This window comes from Thalassophryne amazonica, chromosome 21, assembly GCF_902500255.1.
Source record: "Thalassophryne amazonica chromosome 21, fThaAma1.1, whole genome shotgun sequence".
Taxonomy (NCBI): Eukaryota; Metazoa; Chordata; class Actinopteri; order Batrachoidiformes; family Batrachoididae; genus Thalassophryne; species Thalassophryne amazonica.
Genome location: NC_047123.1, coordinates 14,772,061 through 14,796,223, shown reverse-complemented (window position 1 = coordinate 14,796,223; position 24,163 = coordinate 14,772,061). Strand labels below are relative to the sequence as shown.

The window sequence follows — 24,163 nt, the reverse complement described above, 5'->3', positions numbered from 1 at the left end:
AGGTTAACAGATCCTTCTGTGAAAATGCTGCTTCTAGAATAGTCCAAGCGGAATGCAAAGAAATGTTTGAAAATATGAAAATGAGCATTTCTACCTGAAATGTTGGTTGTCACATTGAGCACGGTTGAAGGACCGAACCCTTTAGAGGTGGATGCTCGTATTGAGAGCTGGTATGTGACACCCGGGTGGAGCTGGGAGAACAGGTGATGGGTGGCATTGGAGGGCAGAGACACTGTGAGTCCTGGCCGCTGGAGAGGCACTGATGGGTCAAAAGAGTGCACCCCACTGTAGCTGATCTGGAGACATAGGACAGGTGTGAAGCACAGCTCTGCATGGTCGACTGTTTCTCCTGATCCTGTAAATAATAATTGTACCTCATACTGTATGAGGATTCCATTGGGCTCTGTGGGCTCCTTCCACAGCAACAGAATTCTGTCTTCAAATGGAGTGGCTCTTAGAGACTGAGTGGGAACTGGACCTGGAACTATTGAAGATACAGCAGATATCTCTTTGTCAAATGAAGGAGCTCTGATAGGACAAATGTAAACAACAGGAAAAGACCAATCACTGAGTTCTGCAAAGCATGTTGTTTAAATATGGCAAATAGGACACATGCTGTTGTAATTTCCAGTTGACTAAAGGCCCAGTCACACAGCGATAAGACTTGTTGATTTAGTAGAGTCTCCAACAGTCTGTTGTAGCCCCTGAAAGAATACGGTCATGGACTTTGTGGAGAAAAAAAAAGTTGCAGTCACATATATAAGAAGAAAAGCAGCAAAAGGCACCCATGTGGATGTGGCACAAATTTAGAATTTATAAGGAAGGAAAACATGTCTGTCACAAGACATGCATGTCTGTGGAAACACAGGCTACAGTAATGGGTATAGCAGAACTGACTATGCACCACACCTGGACACACAGAATACAAAAAATGGTGAACCACGCCCTACTTTTTCTGGGTCAGGCTCAAAACGTCTCAATCATCCCTCGTAAGCGGTCTTTCACTGGTGGTTGAAAGGACATTTATATTAAACTTCCTAAGTGACAGATTTTTCTGTGACTCAGAGACACACAGAGACGCCTGAGTATGAATGACAGGACCACTGACCAAATGCTACTGATGTGAATGTTTAATGTAATATTATCAACACTCCTTGGATAATACAGTCTTCATTTCATTCAGCAACATTTGGGTTTGAAACAGTTTTGGTGTCTCACTCTATTAATGAACATTAATTGTGATCACCAGGGTGCAAAATGCCACAAAATGTTGCCTCTTCTTAACATGAGTGAAATCCCTTACCGCATAAATTGTTTGGGCAACAGAGGCTTTACAACCCCTGGCAATAATTATGGAATCACCAGCCTCTGAGGATGTTCATTCAGTTGTTTAATTTTGTAGAAAAAAAGCAGATCACAGACATGACACAAAACTAAAGTCATTTCAAATGGCAACTTTCTGGCTTTAAGAAACACTATAAGAAATCAGGAAAAAAAATTGTGGCAGTCAGTAACTTTTTTAGACCAAGCAGAGGGAAAAAAAAATATGGACTCACTCAATTCTGAGGAATAAATTATGGAATCACCCTGTAAATTTTCATCACCAAAACTAACACCTGCATCAAACCAGATCTGCTCGTTAGTCTGCATCTAAAAAGGAGTGATCACACCTTGGAGAGCTGTTGCACCAAGTGGACTGACATGAATCATGGCTCCAACACGAGAGATGTCAACTGAAACAAAGGAGAGGATTATCAAACTCTTAAAAGAGGGTAAATCAACACGCAATGTTGCAAAAGATGTTGGTTGTTCACAGTCAGCTGTGTCTAAACTCTGGACCAAATACAAACAACATGGGAAGGTTGTTAAAGGCAAACATACTGGTAGACCAAGGAAGACATCAAAGCGTCAAGACAGAAAACTTAAAGCAATATGTCTCAAAAATCCAAAATGTACAACAAAACAAATGAGGAACGAATGGGAGGAAACTGGAGTCAATGTCTGTGACCGAACTGTAAGAAACCGCCTAAAGGAAATTGGCTTTACATACAGAAAAGCTAAACGAAAGCCATCATTAACACCTAAACAGAAAAAAACAAGGTTACAATGGGCTAAGGAAAAGCAATCGTGGACTGTGGATGACTGGATGAAAGTCATATTCAGTGATGAATCTCGAATCTGCATTGGGCAAGGTGATGATGCTGGAACTTTTGTTTGGTGCCGTTCCGATGAGATTTATAAAGATGACTGCCTGAAGAGAACATGTAAATTTCCACAGTCATTGATGATATGGGGCTGCATGTCAGGTAAAGGCACCGGGGAGATGGCTGTCATTACATCATCAATAAATGCACAAGTTTACGTTGATATTTTGGACACTTTTCTTATCCCATCAATTGAAAGGATGTTTGAGGATGATGAAATCATTTTTCAAGATGATAATGCATCTTGCCATAGAGCAAAAACTGTGAAAACATTCCTTGCAAAAAGACACATAGGGTCAATGTCATGGCCTGCAAATAGTCCGGATCTTAATCCAATTGAAAATCTTTGGTGGAAGTTGAAGAAAATGGTCCATGACAAGGCTCCAACCTGCAAAGCTGATCTGGCAATAGCAATCAGAGAAAGTTGGAGCCAGATTGATGAAAAGTACTGTTTGTCACTCATTAAGTCCATGCCTCAGAGACTGCAAGCTGTTATAAAAGCCAGAGGTGGTGCAACAAAATACTAGTGATGTGTTGGAGCGCCTTGGGGCAACTGTTTGTTGTGATTTGGCGCTATATAAGAAAAAAGTTGATTGATTGATTGGAGCGTTCTTTTGTTTTTCATGATTCCATATTTTTTTCCTCAGAATTGAGTGATTCCATATTTTTTTTCCCTCTGCTTGGTCTAAAAAAGTAACCATTACTGACTGCCACAATTTTTTTTCCTGATTTCTTATAGTGTTTCTTAAAGCCAGAAAGTTGCCATTTGAAATGACTTTAGTTTTGTGTCATGTCTGTGATCTGCTTTTTTTCTACAAAATTAAACAACTGAATGAACATCCTCCGAGGCCGGTGATTCCATAATTTTTGCCAGGGGTTGTATATGGGGAGGAGGGATGAAAATAATGATGAGAAATCATTACTATTTTGCAGCTTTAGAATGCACCAAACATGGAATTCCCATCCATGTAGTTTGTGCCTTTTACTTTCCGTAAAGCGGTCAGGAATTCCCTCAGGTTATATCAACATTGTGTGAACATGAGCATCTATGTGAAAGCTGTTTTGTACTCTTTATGTCTGCCATGGTTGTGCATAAAAATACACATTTGATAAACAGACTTTGTGTCTTTAACTCAACTACATTGTTGCATGCAAAATAGTCCACAGCTCTGAATGCAGGTTAAAGAATAAATACATAATAAAGTATGTATATCTAGATAGAGTTGTTTACTTTTCAACCAAACTTATCAATAAAGAAAATAAACAGCACAAAGAAAATGCAAAAAACTAATGGCATTAATTTAGTGAGGTGTGTTCTGTGTATCGCACCATCCTCATCAGTTTGAATGACAGTCTCATCACTCTCTTTCCTTCCCTCTGGATTTGTCAGAATCATCTTGAGGCTGACATTGGTGTAAGGTGGCAGATTTCCCACCAGGTGGCGTGGTGCTGCATTATTGCAAGAAAATAATTAGCATACTGCTGACTGAAAAATTATCAGACATCCGTTAATGGACAGCTATCATTCATGGCAAACAAACACTGTAGAGAGGCTACATGTCAACAAACTATCCTGTTAATTAACGATATTACTAGGATACTGCATTCATATTTCAATGTAGTAACACAACTTCCTAAAAAGCAACAAGTTTACAGAAATTCATGTTCCCAGTAAAACTCAATAACCTATATTCCCCTATTCCAACCTGATGTGTAAGAAGACGGATAAACCATATAATAGTGCTTCGTGATTTTATGGAAAAGTGGTAATAATTTTTACCAATTTATTACTTTATTATTTACATGTATTTTTAGTGTTAACACGGTAGACATCAGACAGTTGCCCATTGTTGTACTTAGTGATTACTATATCAGTCATTCAACAAGTTATCAGTAAAACAATACTTAAAATAACAAAGAATGTACACTGAGGAGTCATGTACCTTTGGGATCCATGTCCAAGCAGTCAGCTTTGCTGTGGTTGCTGGCCGTCATATAATGGTAGCAAATGGTGACATTAAAGGTGTGACAGCGAGTTATGTTGTAACCAAGTGATTCCCAGTCCACCGCTATCAGACGAGCTCTTGTCTCTGCAATCTTCAGCCTCTTCGGGGTTCTCATTGGTTCTACAGAGGAAAGGGGGAGAACACAAGGAAAAGGTAAACTCAAACTAAAGGGGAGCAAATTTCTGATTTATCCTTCCTCCACCCAGCTGATATGAGTTTGCTCACTTTAATAATGTCTTATCAGTGGGGCCAAATAGCATTTTGCGGCATGCAGTAGACTTTGTCTGATTTACTAAAAGTTTGACTGGATAAAAAAAGTGTGCAAACCTCATATCACCCACAAACAAACGTGCAACAAGATCTACTGATGGTGTACACTGAGGATTGCATCTCTCAAATGAGGAAAACAACACGTACTGTCCATTTAAGACACTTGCCTTACTGAATATGCTATTTTGCGTGTGTCTATCTGAATGGAGAAAATACTGAGCAATTTCAGGGGTGTGTGTTTGCATCTACATTTTACACATTTGAAAGAAACATACTAATTGTGATGGAGGAATTTTCACACGCATAAATTAAAGTAACTGAGCTATTTGGGATATAACTGAGTGTACATTTGTGTAGACTTTGCCTCATCTGCTGCACACAGAACAGCACACAAGACCCTTTATTTTCTCCTTGTGGTGTTGAGCCCTGTTCTACAGGCAGAGCACAACCAGGTCCGATGGCTGTAGACCTGTGGATGATATGGTTCTGCTGGTTTCATCAGACTGTGACCTCTGATGTGCACTGAGCAGGTTTGAAGCCAAGTATAAAATGACTAGGATGAGGATTAGCACCTCCAAATATGAGGCCCTAGTCTTCTGTTGGAAAATGGTGACATTCCCTCTGGGACAGGAGAGAGTTACTGCTCCAAGTGGAGGTGTTCAAGTACCTTGGGGTCTTGTTCATGAGTAGGGGTGAGGCTAAGAATGACAGACAGATCAATGTCTGGTCTGAAGTCCTGCTGAGTCTGTCCTAGACTATCATGGTGAATAAGGTACTGAGCCAGAAGATGACACTCTCGATGTACCAGTCAATTTACACTCCTATTCTCATCTATGGTCATGACCTTTGGGTATTCATTGGAAAAACAAGCTCATGGATTCAATCAGCGGAAATGAAGTTCCTCCGTCAGGTATCTGTCATTACCCTATGGTCATGTTAGCTACAAATAACAGCGACAAGCACTTGGCTTTGTCACTTGACTGGTGTTCCCATGGCGTGCACACTATCATTTATGTAAATGTCTTTGTAAATCATTTCAGAGGTGTTATCTGCTTACAAAAACAGCAATTTTAGACGTGTTTGTTTCAATGTACCTTTTACAAAACATATAAGAAACAGATTTACACAAAACAGATTTACCCGAAGGCCATATTTTGGCCTCAGTCAAAAATGGAGTGGAGCACTACTACACAAGAAAGATTTTCACCTTGACAAGAAATAATGGCATGTTTTAATATTGTGAAATCTCATCACACCCCTAGTATCTAGTAACGGGGGACAGTACTTGTATTAATATATGCAGATGATTTTATTATGTCCTTGGTGGACGTAATTAAATGATTTTAACACACACACACACACTAAACTCCATTACAGTTATGTTTTGTGTACATCATGGTAGAATCCCTTTATTAGAGAGAGTGGCGGCATGACGAGTCGAAAAAAAATCGGTCACGTGACTCATGGTGCCATCTTGGGGCAAAAGTAGTGTTGGCTGTTAATGTGTCTGCATGTAAATCCAGTTATTTTATTAATTTAGTCACTGAAAATGCCGGGTTGCTGTGCATTTGGATGCACAAATAGTCACAGCAAGGGCTTCAAGATGTACAGATTCCCTTCAGATCTGAACAGAAGAAAAATTTGGGAAAATAAAGTCAGCTGTGTGGGATGGAGGCCGACATCATCATCAAAGCTTTGAGAGGTAAATTTATTGTTCAGTCCCATTTACAGTAAAACTCAACTAAACTGTCGTCGTATAAACCAGAGATATTTATAGAAAGAAGTCCCAAAGTTTTTGTATTGTTTTCCTTGTAATAAACACTATACATAACAGATTTTGTACAGAGGATTGCTCACTCACATCAGATAAAATGTTCCATCTAATCACAATGTATTTCCATTAAAAACACAGAGCAGTCTGGACGTGCAGAGGTACAAATTAAAGTCTAACTCTGACACTTGCCGGTTTGTGGAAAGTGGGAGAGGAATCATTTCTGTGATTAAAAGTCCAACATAAATTTTTTCAAACGGTGTTCAGACTCGGACCCGCAGCCTGACGTGCACATGTTAAATCAGACACAAAAGGCTGTGATTTGACACTTTTCTGCTTTTAATCCTTCATCTGCCATCATATTATAATAGTTTTTGTCGTGTACACGCTGATAAATGGATCAGAAAAGTCTGCATCACATTTACAGCACAAAGTCGGTAAAAGAGGAAAATGTACAGCTTACCTTTGATTTGGAGGTGATGACTGTAGAAAGAAAAGCTTGTTGAGGGTCAAATTAGTCCAGAATAAAACATAATCCAGAGACGGAGAACTTTAAAACTGTCACACGTCAGTTGACACGGAGCATGACACGGAGTTAAAGAGCAGCAGCTGCATAAATCAGGCTTTAAATTAATTAAATAAATCATCATAAACTGTAAATTTTTATATTTATTTTGATAGCACCTGTACCTGGATGTATTGCTGTATGTGGTTAAATGATTAAAAAAATGTTGAAAGCATAAAAGATCCATTCAGTACTTCAGCACAGTTAGACCCAAAATGGTGCCACGTTCTGAGTTGACGCCACTCTCCAATCAAGGCACTCTAGTGCCCCCCCCGCCCCCCCCCCCAAAAAAGTCAAACCAAGAACTTGGTCATTTCTGATGTGGAAGGAATGTTAAAAGGACAATATCATAAAGGATCACTGTCAAAACCAAATCATCATGTTCCTGATCCAAAGACTGTTACTAACAATTCATCAGTCTGTTCACTATATTTGAGATATCCTGCCTTCAGCTGGACAGAAGGATGTTAAGCTGGATGGACAAACAGAAAGACAGAGAGCAATGGCAATCACATGAACTCCACTCTCCACTGTTTGATTACAGTGGTCAAAAAAATAAATAAATAAAAGCACTAGCTCAACGTTTCTGTAAAGAAGAGGCTATTATGAAGATCTTTTTCTGCTCCTTCCTGCCAACTTCAACAAATTGAGTCCTTTATAGGCATTTGCAACTGTTATTGTCAATATAATCTACTTTCTTCCTTTCTTGCCCACAGCTTATTTACCTTAACTGGCTCATTTAACTGGATCAATAACTCCGGAACACCACTCACCACTTCACACACGCACGCGTATGCACACACACACCGACAGAAAGCCAAGACTTCCTGAATACTCATCGATTTCTAGGAGTAAATTGTGTGAAGTATGTTTACATCCATGGTGGTCTCCAGCCGCAGAGAGGGAACGCTGCCTCAGGAGCTCTTCCTCCAATAGCTGACGACACACGTGCACCAATATGCACTGCCTATATGAACTGATGTGAACTAACACATATGACCATTCTGAAACATGTCAAAACCCTTAAGTTTAAATAACAGGTATCATTAGAATAAACAGTACTGTAATCCAGAGCCTTGGTACTTCAGATGATGTATCACACTGTTCATTCATCCCACAGCAGTTGCTGCAATGAAATACAAATAGAATCCGTAATAAATAAGTATTACCATTTTCACATAAGATTGAAAAATTGGTATGTAAATAAATGAATAATTCTTAGTAATTATTACATTCCTAAATTAGCTAATCACCTACTTGCGGGGGCACTATGTGGTACATCAGCAGAATACAACAAATTAAATGTTTCTACTTTGGACCTGAAGATGTTGAAGATGCTACTCAAACTTGATTATTATTGAAGAAATTTAAAGCTGACTCTCAAAGCTGGCACAAATACTTTCAGGGTCAGCTGCACTTAGAGCTATTGGCTCATTAAAATTTACAGCTGAGCTACAATGCAGCCAATGCAAATTAGTTCATCAAAAAGCCCCTTAAATGAAGTGCTAATGCAACTTACTTGTGATGGAACTTAAGGTACCTTGACACTTGACACATGAATTTGATCCATGCACTGGTGCGCAATCTGCTGTGCCAGAGACTAAACTTGTTGAAAACAGTTGTAAACTGTGCACGGCTACGTGTAAGTGCGTAAAGAAAATTTTGAAATGTTCAGAAGCTCTGGCCCGCATTAATTTTGTGAACTGCACGTGACTATTGCACAAAACATTTGCCTCATTGAATGGTATGTTCCAGCTTTCACCTCATGAAATATTCATACCACTGAACTCATAAACATTCATTATTTGTATACCATCTCACCCTGTCCTCTGTCACACCAACTACCTGCATGTCCTCCCTCAGCACACTGATAAACCTCCTCTTTGACCTGCTTCTCCTCTTGCCTGGCGGCACCATCCTCAGCATCCTTCTCCCTATATACCCTGAGACCCTCCTCTGCACATGTCCAAACCATGTCAATCTTGACTCCATGACTTTGTCTCCAAACTGTCCCACCTGAGCTGTCCCTCTGATGTGTTCATTCCTAATCCTGTGCGCTGTCGTCACTCCCAAAGAGAATCTTCAGCTTTGCCACCTCCAGCTCTGCCTCCTGTCTTTTTGTTTGCACCACCTTCTCTACACTGTGGATGCCTCTGAATATACGTCTCACTGCCATCTGTAAACTTTCCCTTTCATTCTTGCAGATATTCTTGAGTCACAAATCTCTCCTGTCACTTTTTTCCACCCACTCCACCGTGCCTGAACTAATTTCTTCCCCTCGCTGCCACACTCTCCATTACTCTTGAAACATTGACTAAATTGTTTATTTGGGCCTGACATCCTCACTTTCATATCCTTATATATATATGACTGAAAGTAACAGTTTTGTTTGCTCTTCTCTGTCCACCACTGACTAGTCTTCCTACATTCTAAAAACTATTCTAATTTAGTTTATGTAACCCACCTTTTCCCTCATGTCTTCCAGGAGTTTAATAAAAACAACTCCCCTTAAATAGAGATGCACGTCTCACCCCAACCCCACCCTGTCTGTCTGCTTTTCCTGGGGTCTTTCTCTTTCAGAGAAGAAAACACAAGGACACAAACTTGTCGCTTCCTTAGACAACCCATTATCTTCCTGTCACTCACACACAGACACATGCACACACACAGGTACAGTCAAGGACACACTCAGCTATTACCTCAAAAACACACATAATCTTCAGATGGTAACAGTGTCAACATTAAATCTAGGTTGAGCACATACACTGTGTGCGTGTGTGTGTGCGTGCTGGTACGACAGGATGAGAGAGTTCATGCTTCAATAAAACTTCTCATATGCATGGACCATCAAGGACAGACTCATCTTTGATGCACAAGCACACAAATCCTGAAGCTAAATCAAAACTTTTGCTGAGTTCTTTTGGTTCATTGACAGATTTGTGAGCTTTTCTTCTTCTCTCACCTGCTCCAGCTAGGAGTTGCTACAGCAAGATCATCATACATCTCCATCTCATCCTGTTGCATGCCAAGTATTATACATTGTAGATTGATGGATGTAAATCTTTAGTGATAACTGAATGAAAAAACTAGTCAAACTCTGTTATTGTAGAGCCCAACACGTCTGTTTATACATTTAATTTATACATGTAAATATGTTGTATTAAAAAAAAAAAAAAACAACGTCCAACACCTAAATTTAAATTATTTCCCCTTGATAAAGTTATTCCATATTATTCCTTGATGCACATCTGCATATGGAGTGTGACCATCGAGCCAAGTTTCACTGAAAACAATAAACCGGCCCAGGAGGAGCTGTGCTTAACCCTCTGGGGCCGACACCGTTGTATACGACGGCTGGGACCAAGCTTTACTAAATTATAAATAACATTTTAATGATATGAGATAGAAACTTACTTTTTTTTGCTGAAAAGTTAACTCTGTGGACTTTTGATCCACCGTCGGCCATCTTTGTACTCCTCAAAGAAGCTGTGTGATGATGTGCAGAATGTGAGTGTCCAATCGGAATTGGTTCACCTTCACATGGTTTTCCAAAATCCAATCGTAGGGCAGATTACCTCACTTGATAAACCAAAGATCGTTTTCAGGAGTGATATCTTACTAGTTGGCCCTTTTGAATAGCCCCCTAACTCCTCCAATGCGCCCTGCGCCATTAGGCACAGCGAAAGTGAAAGCAGACAGAGAGCCTCGCATGACAATCTCACATGCTCAAAGAGTGTGTAACTATCAGGATTGCTCCACTAGTTTGCATTTGAATGTTACTCTGTGGCTCTCTCCCTCTGGCGTAAAGCACCGTTTACCATATCAATGGGGTGACGGGGAGGGCCACTCCTCAGACTGGAGCCAAAGTGTGAAATGAAGCTGCTTGCAGAGTCAGACAGAAGACTCCAAAACACAGTACAAATAGAAATTTGTGATGTGACCTTTGTGTAATAGCAGACAGAAATTGCTTTGAGTTGAAGACAAACAAAATGCATAGACCATTTTGTACATATTGTTCAAAATGTGCATTTGTGTTTATTGTTTGAACTTTTTTGTTGTACAATCTTTCACACAAGACCTCAAATTATCTTTATAAAGTGCCAAAACAGTTGTTTATTATAGTTTGCTGTGTGTTTTGAATAAATGTGTGTGGAAAATTATTTTTCGCATTACTTTTTCCTGTTATTTCTGATTGTAAACCTTTATTACACTTATAAAATACAACAAAAGCATATATATTATGAAAGAACAGGTTGTCCTGAAAAAGAGACATAAAACGTGATTGTGGGATGCAGGGAGAGCTGTTAACAGCAATAATAAAACATTTATGCCAGGCGAGTGAATTGTCCAAAAAATGCCCTCGGACCCCAGAGGGTTCACGGGCAAAACGTACAGGATGATTACTATATTTCTCCACAACATCTGTCTAGTGGGCCAGGGCTTGGACACTAAACAGTGACCTGAGGCAACAACTGGGTGTCTTTGGTACTTGGTCTCTTCAGAGGATCCTTTGGTACCACTGGAATGACTTTGTATCAAAGGAATGGTTACTAAGAGACACTAAGATGAGAAATGTCACTGTGCATGTGAGGGAGCGTCATCTTCGACATGTTGGCCACATGGTACATTTCTCAGTGCATGATCCGGCACGCAAGTGCCTGAGTGTTGAAGACCCCAGTAGCTGGAGAAGTCCAAGGGAATGCCCACATTTCACCTGTGCTAACTGTGTTAAAGTCTGTGTCCACACCACAGCTGTCCTGCTGAGATTCCTAACCTGACGTTGCGTCCTCTCCCAGCGTTCATGGTCACATTCTTGCAAAATCAGATAAACCTGTGTGGCTTTCTCGTAGACACATAGAAAAAACAAAACAAAACATGGACATCAACAATGGGACCGGAAACTCCTCTGACTGGAAGCACTGAGCAATGCATTCTGGGTCCATTGTTTCTTATATGTGGTAGAGAGGATTGTCTGCTGTCCAAATATTCATATTGCTCAGTGGTGTGTATTAATAGGTGAAGGGTCAGTACATTTCATTTTTGCTTATACCTCTTATTGAATGGTTGACATTTAGAGTGATCCAGTACTTTCATTACCTGTCTCTCGTTCCCTCTGACACCATATTCTGCCTCTTCGTCACTTGTCTTTGTCTCTTTTTATCTCATGCACTCTCTCCTTTCTAATCAATACTTGTGATGCTCTCAAGACACTTTGCTATTACATACACACACACACACACACACACACACACACACACACACACACACACACACACACACACACACACACACACACACACACACACACACAACAACAACATTGACCATTCTCCATGACCGAGTTTGTCTCTTGATTTCAGGGTTTGTTGATGCCAACAATGTTTCACGCTCACTTTTCAATGTAAATTTAAACCTCTACAATTAGCTGCCTGTCACATTTACACGAAGCACACGTGCATGCGCATGGAAAGATGAGAAGATGCAAGCAATAAAGAAAGAAAGGATGGATGAAAGGAAGGAGGTACTGCATGTATCATAGAAATAAGACAAGTGCAAAAACATTAACACCTATGTGGGAAAATGAAAGTAGGGCTGCAGGGAGCAGGGGACAGATAAAAGGAGCAGAGGACAGCAGGGGCAGGAAAGAGGCGAGTGGAAGAGTGAGAGAGACAGAAGCAGAGAGGAGGAACGGGAGAAATGATAACTAGTTTGGAACGTAGCCATAATCCTGCAGTAGCAGATCCAACGGTAAGCCACAGAGGCCGCCTTGTCCCTGTCCCCTCCTCTGGTAGACAGACAAACGGCTGGATTCATGTTGGAACTAAAAGGCTTTGTTTTCCACATACAGAGCTTTGAAAACAACAACAATGAACCAATAAACACCAACAATAACACCGAGGATGGAAAGCTTCATATCAGCAAAATCCAGAGGTTGGAATTAACAAACGGAAAACAAAAGGAGAGGAAATGAAAGTAAATAAAACAGCATTCTGCTAACAACTAAAAGAAATAAATCTCCAACATAAACTATTAGGAAAAGTAAAAAAAAAAAAAAAAAAAACCAGAGAACATAGACAACAGACCAGAGACATCAGCTTATGAGAGACACGTACAGAAAAGAGTAGAAGAGAGACAAAGAAAACAAAGAGAAAAAAAAATGGAAAAACAGAGAAAGATGATTGAAGTTGCACCTAAAGTCCCTGTTAATCTGTCCAATTAGTCCTGCTAATCCTCCCACTGTCACAGGGACGACAAAATGGAGCTTATTCCATTCATTTTGTCTCTAACATTCACATTCTCTGTGCAAGACTCATTCTGGGCCAGATTTCAATATAGAAGGTTCAAATCTGAGCGATCCTGTTTATCTAAATTCGAACTGACCTCATACAAATGATTAATTTTGAGATCCCCCTCCAAGACTCTGAGCGTATTCTTACTGGAAATATAATTCTGCAGTGGGATTTATCTGAGACAAAGACAGTGGGAAACAAAACAAAACAAAAAAAACTAAAATGCTGTGGTGGCAGCCAAGTGTTATCAAATGCTAATATTGATGATGAAATCCAATAGCAGTTGTGTAGGAACTGCCTTTGGCCGGCTTTGCACCTGCGTTTTCAGCAACAGAGAGCTTTGACGTGAGAGTAAGTTCCTCATCTTCAAAGCTGTTGTCATGCCAACCCTGCTGCATGGATCTCAGTCCTGAACCACCTAACACCACCACCTGAAGAAGCTTGAGCGATTCCACCAACACTGCCTGAGAAGAATCCTCCACACCAGGTGGGAAGACCGCTGGACCAACATCAGTGTCCTGACTGAAGCCAAGCTACAGAGCACAGAGTGTCATCATCAAGAACCAGCTTTGGTGGGTGGGTCAGGATGGATGAAAAATGGTCCTGAGGAGGGCAGAAGAAATGCCTCAAGGACCTCCCGAAGCACAAATTCAAGAACCGCTCCACTGACTGGAATCTCTGGGACAAATAAGCAAGGCACTAAGCCAGCTGATAAGCAATGATCCACACAGGAATGGAAATCTGAAAAAATGCGGATGAACACCACAGAGGAAACAAGGAGAAAGTGGAAGGAGAGACTGTAAGATCAGGAGGATCTAACCAGCAGAAGCTTCCCACAGCAACCGCTCACTGTTGTGTTGTTGATGTGTCTGTTTGGAATATTTTATGACAAACACCTGGAGTTTGTCTGGTTGTTATGTGGAGAAACCTCTTGCAGTATTCACTCTCATCTTACGAGGTCTGTTAGAAAAGTATTGGACCTTTTTATTTTTTTGCAAAAACCTGATGGATTTGAATCACATGTGCTTGCATGAGCAAACCTTGAACCTTCGTGCGCATGCGTGAACTTTTTCATGCCTGTCGACTGCATCATTTCCTGGTAAGCAGCCTTTGTGTGGGACGTGTGTTGTGTGCTCGGCGGATTTTCATTTCAAGGAAAAAGATGGAACGACTGGAGCAGCGCCCTATCAAATTTTGCCAGAAACTGGGCGACAGCCAGGTGGAAACCATTCGGAAGATTCGGCGGCTTTCGGTGATGATGCTATGGGCATCACACAGATTAAGGAGCGGTACAACCGGTTTAAAGACATCCGCACAACGATGGAGAGCGAGCCACGCTCCGGTCGACCATCAACATGCTGAAATGACCAGGTCATTTCCAAAGAGAACGCTGTGGTGATGCGGGACCGTCGTGTGACTATCCGAGAAATTGTGGAAGAGGTGGACATCAGCACTTTTTCTGCACATTCTGCTGTGACAGAAGATTTGGCCATGAAAAGAGTTGCAGTGAAATTCATGCCGATGGCTTCGGCACAAAGCTGACGGAGCAAAAGCGCCACCGTGTTGAAGTCTCACATTACATGTTGTGACATGCCCACCTCTTCCACAATTTCTCGGATAGTCACATGACTGAAAAGCCACCGAAAGCCGTCTGAATCTTCCGACTGGTGGAAGAGGTGGGCATCATTTTTCGGAGTCCAGCATGTCCTGAAATCGACAGGCGTGAAAAAATTCACGCATGCGCACGAAGGTTCAAGGCTGGCTCATGCAAGCACACATGATTCAAATCCATCAGGTTTTTGAAAAAATAAAAAGGTCTGATACTTTTCTAACAGACCTCATGTATATATATATATATATATATATATATATATATATATATATATATATATATATATATACGAGGTTTATAAAATATAAAATTTATAAAAATACAATTAATGGTTTGTGGATAATTCACAATTTGGGGTTAACAGTGCTTACTCCACCTAAGCTTCAGCTATAGTCCATGAATGGGTAAAGAGCTGGAGTGTGAGCAAGACCTTGCTTGACCTGGGTAGGACAAATGAAGCCAGAAAATGCCCTTATCTTAGTTACCAAACAAAATAGAAGCTGACAGACTAACCTTGGTTTGAGTGATTAATCAAAGCATATTTTAGAGGGACTTGATAACAGGTGGCTTGGGTGCGGTTACTAAAAATTATGACTGACAACATCATCAAGCTACCCATAGCTGCCAGGATACAAAATTAATTAACATGAAAATTTCATGTTATAGAAATACTGGAGCACAGATGTCTTAAGATGAACCATTAGGACAATTAACCACACAGCAAATCATATTATTATAGATATTTGTAATAAAATGATCTGAAAGGACAGACACAGTCCTCCACAATAACTAACAGCCACAGCTAGTACCTATCAATCAAAGCAACCACACCCATAATTATGCATAACCTTATGTCTTAAAACAACTTCAATTAATGAGTTATTAAAAAAAAATGCCCCCAGTACTGTTGCCATGAAGGGGGGAACTAGCTATAGAGACCAAAATGTTTATTTCTGTTTTAAAATTCAACAATTCAACATCTACTGGGCAGCATAGTGGATTAGTGGTTAGCACTGCTGCATCACAGCAAGAAGGTCAGGGGATCGATTCCCACCTGTGACCTTTCTGTGTGGAGTTTGCACATCCTCCCCGTGTTTGTACAGATTAGGTGAATTGGAAACTTTGTAACTGCCCAGGTTTCCCTTGCAAAAGAGATCTTGATCTCAATGGGACTAACCTGGTTAAAAAAGGTTAAATTAAGAAAATGTGTGGTCCCACTTGTCAAGTCAAGTTTGTCGCCATGTTACTGCCTTTGTTTAGTGAAAATGAGGTTAGTTACTCAGACAATGGACTCCTGATAGTCACATGTTTCCCAACCAATGCTCCAATCATGTTGCAGGAAATTTCACTTGGCTGATAATCAAAGCAAGCAAGCACGCACGCACGCACGCACGCACGCACACACACACACACACACACACACACACACACCATTGCATGTTTGTTAGCAAGCACTGAAAATTAAAAGGGATATATCAGACACGCTGACATTCTGATTCTGATTTAACTCTTCAACTTTTGGAAATATAGAGATAAAGTAAATGATTCACATATGAAGAAGACACCAAATCAGCTTGGTTATTTACAGTGTATAATATGAGCACAAAATAGGTTGTAAAGGGGTGATATTTATTCTCTTAATTGGTAATAAGCACATTTTGGGTATAACATTAAATAAACCATTCAGTGTCATTTTTCATCCCCTTTAAGAGCCAGAGTGCATCAGGAGTAGAGATGAGTATTGATAAGATTTTATCGATATCGATGCCATTATCAATTCAATTCTTTATCGATTCCCTTATCGATACCTCTTGTGAATTTTCTGTGTACTAAAAGTAGGTTTTACCTGTGCATAATAAAATATATAAAGTAAAAGAAAAGAGTTTTATTAAGTGTTCTTATCTTAGAAACAGACGAATGCGGTTAACGGAGGTGGAGGCGGAGAAGGGAGGGACGGAAGTTTACACACACTGTAAACACAAACTAAACTTTAAACTGTAGATCCTTAAAAGGATCATACAGACGTAACTTTAATTGTAAACTTGCAGGCCTTTGGACCCGGAAACAGATTTATCACGTGATGCATTACGTCAGAGCTTAACAACCGGATAAGTATTTATTTTCATTGTTAGTTGGTTTTATCTTTTCTGTTGTGTGTTATCTTTTGTGTTGTGTTATCTTTTGTTTCATCAAGTTATTTTTGTCTCTTTCTCTAAAATTGTATTGTAGCATTAGTTATTATGAGTTATTATTACTATTATTGTTGTTGCTATTATTATTAATATATGAATAAAAATAAATTTAACGAACAATGAGCGCTGAGCCATTAATTATTATACAGAAAGCAAATGCACACAAACGTGCTGAGATGCGAACAGCTTAATGTTAACTTTTAACATTGAAAACGCCATAGACACGCAAACATGTTAGCATCGGTCCTGTTTTTAAGTTATAAAATACATCTATCAACTGTTTCAGAAGACCATAACAGGGTGGTTTAATATAAAAAAGGTAAATATTACTCACAGACATATGATCTTTGGGTTTTAGCAGGGAAATATTAAGATAAAGCAAAATAAAACAATGAATCAACAAAGCAGGAAATCGAAGCACTGCTTCGATTGGTTCAAGGTTCAAAGCAAAGCCGCGCTGCAGAAAAGTTGATTACAGAGCCGCTGCAGGGTCTGTAATCAGTGTTGACAAAATGATAATTTTCCTGACAAATACCCCCCAAAACAACGGCCACTCTGAAGGACCGATAAGGGAATCGTTAAGCAAAAAGGTGGATCGAATCATTTCTTAACGATACCTGAAAGGAACCGGTTCTCGATACCCATCCCTAACCAGGAGCTACTGATTGAGCACATAACATCAAAAGGTTTCTGGCAAGTTCAGGCATCTCCACTGACATGTCACAGTGCACGGCACACAGCAGCACCCAGAGCTCCCTGAGGTGAAACAGTGACACAATATGGTGAAACTCTGTATTTTTCCATTTGTGCTTACTCTGATTTTGTATAATGTTATTTTCAGTTTAATTATGTATACAAATACCTACGCTGTGAACCAGCTTATGTCAAACACATTTGATCTATGTCTGACCACACATCACTTTAATTCCAACATACAGATGAACAAACAAATGAGTGCAATTCTACTACCTATTTACACACCATGGGTGCTGGGTGTGAAAATGAGAATGACACTGGATGTAGACTAGGAATGACAACTTGTGTTGACATTGTGTTTGTGCAGGGTGAAAGACGGGGCTCATTAATTTATCCAAGGATGTACAATTTCTCTTATGCCTCCAACTACACACAGGAGTGCAGTGACAGCACTCCTGTATCCACGCATACATGCAAACATTCCAAGGCCCTACAGATCCTCACAAATCCAGAGAATTCAAACATTCTCTGACTGACAGGCCTGGGGAGAGACAGCAAAAAATAAAGCACCACCACAAGCCACATATGTAAAAAATTATATTTGGTTACATGAAATAATTTGCTCTGTAACATTTGACAGTGATTTAACTGTTGAGGGAGAGAGAGAGAGAGGAGAGCTGTGATGGTTGGTATGTAATTGATGTGGCTCATTTTATGTGTTCAAGACTCGGGCTGCTGTCTAAATCCATGGTTACAAGCACATCTCTTCTTGTGTAATATCTTCTGCTTGTTTTTATTTTATTGCGTTTTCTGCTATTTGTACACTTTCTCCTCTGATACACTCATCATCATACACCACTTTGTGTGTGCTGTGGTCTCTCAAGTTAGTTAAATACAGGATGATCCACAACTCTACACCAGAATGAGATCGAACCCAGTCCCAAACCTAGAATGGCTGTCATTTTGGCCACATCTGGACATCTCTAACCACTTCATAGCTTGTCTTCAGTTAGGGCCCCGTCAGGAATAAGCGGGAATCAAGCTGAATAATCTGGAATAGGAAAAAAAACAAACTTCGAGACACAGTTGGAAGGGACATATATTCCAACAGCCATGTATGAATGGAGGTCGAATCAAATCAAATCAAATCAATTTTATTTATATAGCGCCAAATCACAACAAACAGTTGCCCCAAGGCGCTTTATATTGTAAGGCAAGGCCATACAATAATTACGGAAAAACCCCAACGGTTAAAACGACCCCCTGTGAGCAAGCACTTGGCAACAGTGGGAAGGAAAAACTCCCTTTTAACAGGAAGAAACCTCCAGCAGAACCAGGCTCAGGGAGGGCCAGTCTTCTGCTGGGACTGGTTGGGGCTGAGGGAGAGAACCAGGAAAAAGACATGCTGTGGAGGGAAGCAGAGATCAATCACTAATGATTAAATGCAGAGTGGTGCATACAGAGCAAAAAGAGAAAGAAACACTCAGTGCATCATGGGAACCCCCCAGCAGTCTAAGTCTATAGCAGCATAACTAAGGGATGGTTCAGGGTCACCTGACCCAGCCCTAACTATAAGCTTTAGCAAAAAGGCAAGTTTTAAGCCTAATCTTAAAAGTAGAGAGGGTGTCTGTCTCCCTGATCTGAATTGGGAGCTGGTTCCACAGGAGAGGAGCCTGAAAGCTGAAGGCTCTGCCTCCCATTCTACTCTTACAAACCCTAGGAACTACAAGTAAGCCTGCAGTCTGAGAGGGAAGCGCTCTATTGGGTGATATGGTACTATGAGGTCCCTAAGATAAGATGGGACCTGATTATTCAAAACCTTATAAGTAAGAAGAAGAATTTTAAATTTTAAAATCTAGAATTAACAGGAAGCCAATGAAGAGAGGCCAATATGGATGAGATATGCTCTCTCCTTCTAGTCCCTGTTAGCACTCTAGCTGCAGCATTTTGAATTAACTGAAGGCTTTTCAGGAACTTTTAGGACAACCTGATAATAATGAATTACAATAGTCCTGCCTAGAGGAAATAAATGCATGAATTAGTTTTTCAGCATCACTCTGAGACAAGACCTTTCTAATTTTAGAGATATTGCGCAAATGCAAAAAAAGCAGTCCTATATATTTGTTTAATATGTGCATTGAATGACGTATCCTGATCAAAAATGACTCCTAGATTTCTCACAGTATTACTAGAGGTCAGGATAATGCCATCCAGAGTAAGGATCTGGTTAGACACCATGTTTCTAACATTTGTGGGGCCAAGTACAATAACTTCAGTTTTATCTGAGTTTCAAAGCAGGAAATTAGAGGTCATCCATGTCTTTATGTCTGTAAGACAATCCTGCAGTTTAGCTAATTGGTGTGTGTCCTCTGGTTTCATGGATAGATAAAGCTGGGTATCATCTGCGTAACAATGAAAATTTAAGCAATGCCGTCTAATAATACTGCCTAAGGGAAACATGTATAAAGTGAATAAAATTGGTCCTAGCGCAGAACCTTGTGGAACTCCATAATTAACCTTAGTCTGTGAAGAACATTCGCCATTTACATGAACAAATTGTAATCTATTAGATAAATATGATTCAAACCATCGCAGCGCAGTGCCTTTAATACCTATGGCATGCTCTAATCTCTAATAAAATTTTATTGTCAACAGTATCAAAAGCAGCACTGAGGTCTAACAGAACAAGCACAGAGATGAGTCCACTGTCTGAGGCCATAAGAAGATCATTTGTAACCTTCACTAATGCTGTTTCTGTACTATGATGAATTCTAAAACCTGACTGAAACTCTTCAAATAGACCATTCCTCTGCAGATGATCAGTTAGCTGTTTTACAACTACCCTTTCAAGAATGTCTGAGAGAAAAGGAAGGTTGGAGATTGGCCTATAATTAGCTAAGATAGCTGGGTCAAGTGATGGCTTTTTAAGTAATGGTTTAATTACTGCCACCTTAAAAGCCTGTGGTACATAGCCAACTAATAAAGATAGATTCATCATATTTAAGATCGAAGCATTAATTAATGGTAGGGCTTCCTTGAGCAGCCTGGTAGGAATGGGGTCTAATAGACATGTTGATGGTTTGGAGGAAGTAACTAATGAAAATAACTCAGACAGAACAATCGGAGAGAAAGAGTCTAACCAAATACCGGCATCACTGAAAGCAGCCAAAGATAACAATACGTCTTTGGGATGGTTATGAGTAATTTTTTCTCTAATAGTTAAAATTTTATTAGCACAGAAAGTCATGAAGTCATTACTAGTTAAAGTTAAAGGAATACTCGGCTCAATAGAGCTCTGACTCTTTGTCAGCCTGGCTACAGTGCTGAAAAGAAACCTGGGGTTGTTCTTATTTTCTTCAATTAGTGATGAGTAGTAAGATGTCCTAGCTTTACGGAGGGCTTTTTTTTATAGAGCAACAGACTCTGTTTCCATGCTAAGTGAATATCTTCTAAATTAGTGAGACGCCATTTCCTCTCCAACTTACGGGTTATCTGCTTTAAGCTGCGAGTTTGTGAGTTATACCACGGAGTCAGGCACTTCTGATTTAAAGCTCTCTTTTTCAGAGGAGCTACAGCATCCAAAGTTGTCTTCAATGAGGATGTAAAACTATTGACGAGATACTCTATCTCACAGAGTTTAGGTAGCTACTCTGCACTGTGTTGGTATATGGCATTAGAGAACATAAAGAAGGAATCATATCCTTAAACCTAGTTACAGCACTTTCTGAAAGACTTCTAGTGTAATGAAACTTATTCCCCACTGCTGGGTAGTCCATCAGAGTAAATGTAAATGTTATTAAGAAATGATCAGACAGAAGGGGGTTTTCAGGGAATACTGTTAAGTCTTCAATTTCCATACCATAAGTCAGAACAAGATCTAAGATATGATTAAAGTGGTGGGTGGACTTATTTACATTTTGAGCAAAGCCAATTGAGTCTAATAATAGATTAAATGCAGTGTTGAGACTGTCATTCTCAGCATCTGTGTGGATGTTAAAATCGCCCACTATAATTATCTTATCTGAGCTAAGCACTAAGTCAGACAAAAGGTCTGAAAATTCACAGAGAAACTCACAGTAACGACCAGGTGGACGATAGATAATAACAAATAAAACTGGTTTTTGGGACTTCCCATTTGGATGGACAAGACTAAGAGTCAAGCTTTCAAATGAATTAAAGCTCTGTCTGGGTTTTTGATTAATTAATAAGCTGGAATGGAAGATTTGTTATGGATAAGACGCGGATTGAGGAGCGGTCCAGTATCTGACTGAACCCAGCATGAAATAATCAGAAGCAGTTCCAAAAAGAAAACACATTTATTTTTCTCCCTTTGTGCTATACATGAAATACTAAATAATTAGAGTTCTGGTGAGGTGAAAAGGCGGTGCGCTCTCTCAGCGTCTCAACAGTCAGAGTCCGAACGTTCAGGACTCAGGAGTTCCGCCAACACCCCCCCCAGGTGACTTTCCCAGACTGTACTCTGCGAAGGAGGAACAGAGATGAGATTATTCAGCACTTATTACTACGAAATATTGTTTAGAGGCAAACTTATCAGCTACACGTTTAGGTCTGGTTTCAAAACTTAGTTCAAAAAGGCTGCGGCTCACAGCTAGTGGAGGATCATTAATCCGCACACCACTGCCGTGAGGAGCACGCCAAACAATTTCCACCAATAATTACTTATAGCTGCGTATAAACGCCAATTTACATTCACGGATAAACTTTTCAGAATATTCACCTCTGTGCTGACAACGTTTGCCTCTCACCCTCGTCCTCCTTCACAGGCGCGATGTCAGACTCTGAAACGGCCCTCAGCGTCCCCACACAGTCGTCACAAGGTCGTATTCTCCGGCAATCTTATCCAACTCACTGCTGGTTTAAATGTAGTTCTTCATCACTACATTGGTACCAGCTGGAAGTCCTCAGATCTGCACGTGAACATCACAGGTGTCGTGGATTGTCCTGATAGAGAGCCGCACGAGAATGCAACAGGTGCAGCCAATCATTGTAACAGAGGAGAGAGACTCTTCTGCAGCACATTTTCCTCAGAGAACAGCCCCAAATCACCTGGGAAGGAAAATAAACACAAAACAACCCAACCTTGTCCAGCCAACCCCCCCCCCAACACACAACAAGATTGCTGCTAATCCTCTGCCTCGGCCCGTGCTACGAGCATTCTGGCAGTTAGTGTGACTCGGGGGTGTTGACTCATTTAAACTAACATATTCATCCTGCTGTAACCAGGTTTCTGTAAGGCAGAATAAATCAATATGTTGATCAATTATTATATCATTTACTAACAGGGACTTAGAAGAGAGAGACCTAATGTTTAATAGACCACATTTAACTGTTTTAGTCTGTGGTGCAGTTGAAGGTGCTATATTATTTTTTCTTTTTGAATTTTTATGCTTAAATAGATTTTTACTGGTTATTGGTGGTCTGGGAGCAGGCACCGTCTCTACGGGGATGGGGTAATGAGGGGATGGCAGGGGGAGAGAAGCTGCAGAGAGGTGTGTAAGACTACAACTCTGCTTCCTGGTCCCAACCCTGGATAGTCACGGTTTGGAAGATTTAAGAAAATTGGCCAGATTTCTAGAAATGAGAGCTGCTCCATGCAAAGTGGGATGGATGCCGTCTCTCCTAACAAGACCAGGTTTTCCCCAGAAGCTTTGCCAATTATCTATGAAGCCCACCTCATTTTTTGACACCACTCAGACAGCCAGCAATTCAAGGAGAACATGCGGCTAAACATGTCACTTCCGGTTCGACTGGGGAGGGGCCCAGAGAAAACTACAGAGTCCGACATTGTTTTTGCAAAGTTACACACCGATTCAATGTTAATTTTAGTGACCTCCGATTGGCGTAACCGGGTGTCATTACTGCCGACGTGAATTACAATCTTACCAAATTTACGCTTAGCCTTAGCCAGCAGTTTCAAATTTCCTTCAATGTCGCCTGCTCTGGCCCCCGGAAGACAATTGACTATGGTTGCTGGTGTCGCTAACTTCACATTTCTCAAAACAGAGTCGCCAATAACCAGAGTTTGATCCTCGGTGGGTGTGTCACCGAGTGGGGAAAAATGGTTAGAAATGTGAACGGGTTGGCGGTGTACACGGGGCTTCTGTTTAGGGCTACGCTTCCTCCTCACAGTCACCCAGTCAGCCTGCTTTCCCGGCTGCTCGGGATCTGCTGGAAGGGAACTAACGGCGGCTAAGCTACCTTGGTCCGCACCGATTACAGGGGCCTGGCTAGCTGTAGAATTTTCCACGGTGCGGAGCCGAGTCTCCAATTCGCCCAGCCTGGCCTCCAAAGCTACGAATAAGCTAAGTGAATAATGTGTAAATAATTTAGAGGTGATTCAGCAGAGGGAGTGCTTTAGTTAAGGCACGTGAAGATTACACTGTGAAACAAATCGTTATCTAGTTAACTAGATCAATCTAACTGCACAGATTAAACAGCTAACAGATACAGCAAAACACAGCTGTGCTCCGGACAGGAAGAGATACAATACCGCAGTGAGAGCCAACCACCAGTAGAGGCAAGCTAGAAGCAATCCT

The 24,163-nt window shown here is 40.6% G+C and overlaps 1 protein-coding gene across 1 annotated transcript in view; it reads right to left on the bottom strand.

Moving 5' to 3' along the window:
* ptprk (protein tyrosine phosphatase receptor type K) overlaps positions 1 to 24,163 on the bottom strand; it is a 360,414-nt gene that overhangs the window by 131,222 nt on the left and 205,029 nt on the right. The window contains exons 12-15 of the mRNA XM_034162505.1: positions 4,148 to 4,330; positions 3,534 to 3,653; positions 375 to 484; positions 95 to 296 (exon numbers count right to left, since the gene is read on the bottom strand). Coding sequence (XP_034018396.1) covers positions 95 to 296; positions 375 to 484; positions 3,534 to 3,653; positions 4,148 to 4,330 — 615 coding nt within the window. The remainder of the gene's footprint in view (positions 1 to 94; positions 297 to 374; positions 485 to 3,533; positions 3,654 to 4,147; positions 4,331 to 24,163) is intronic.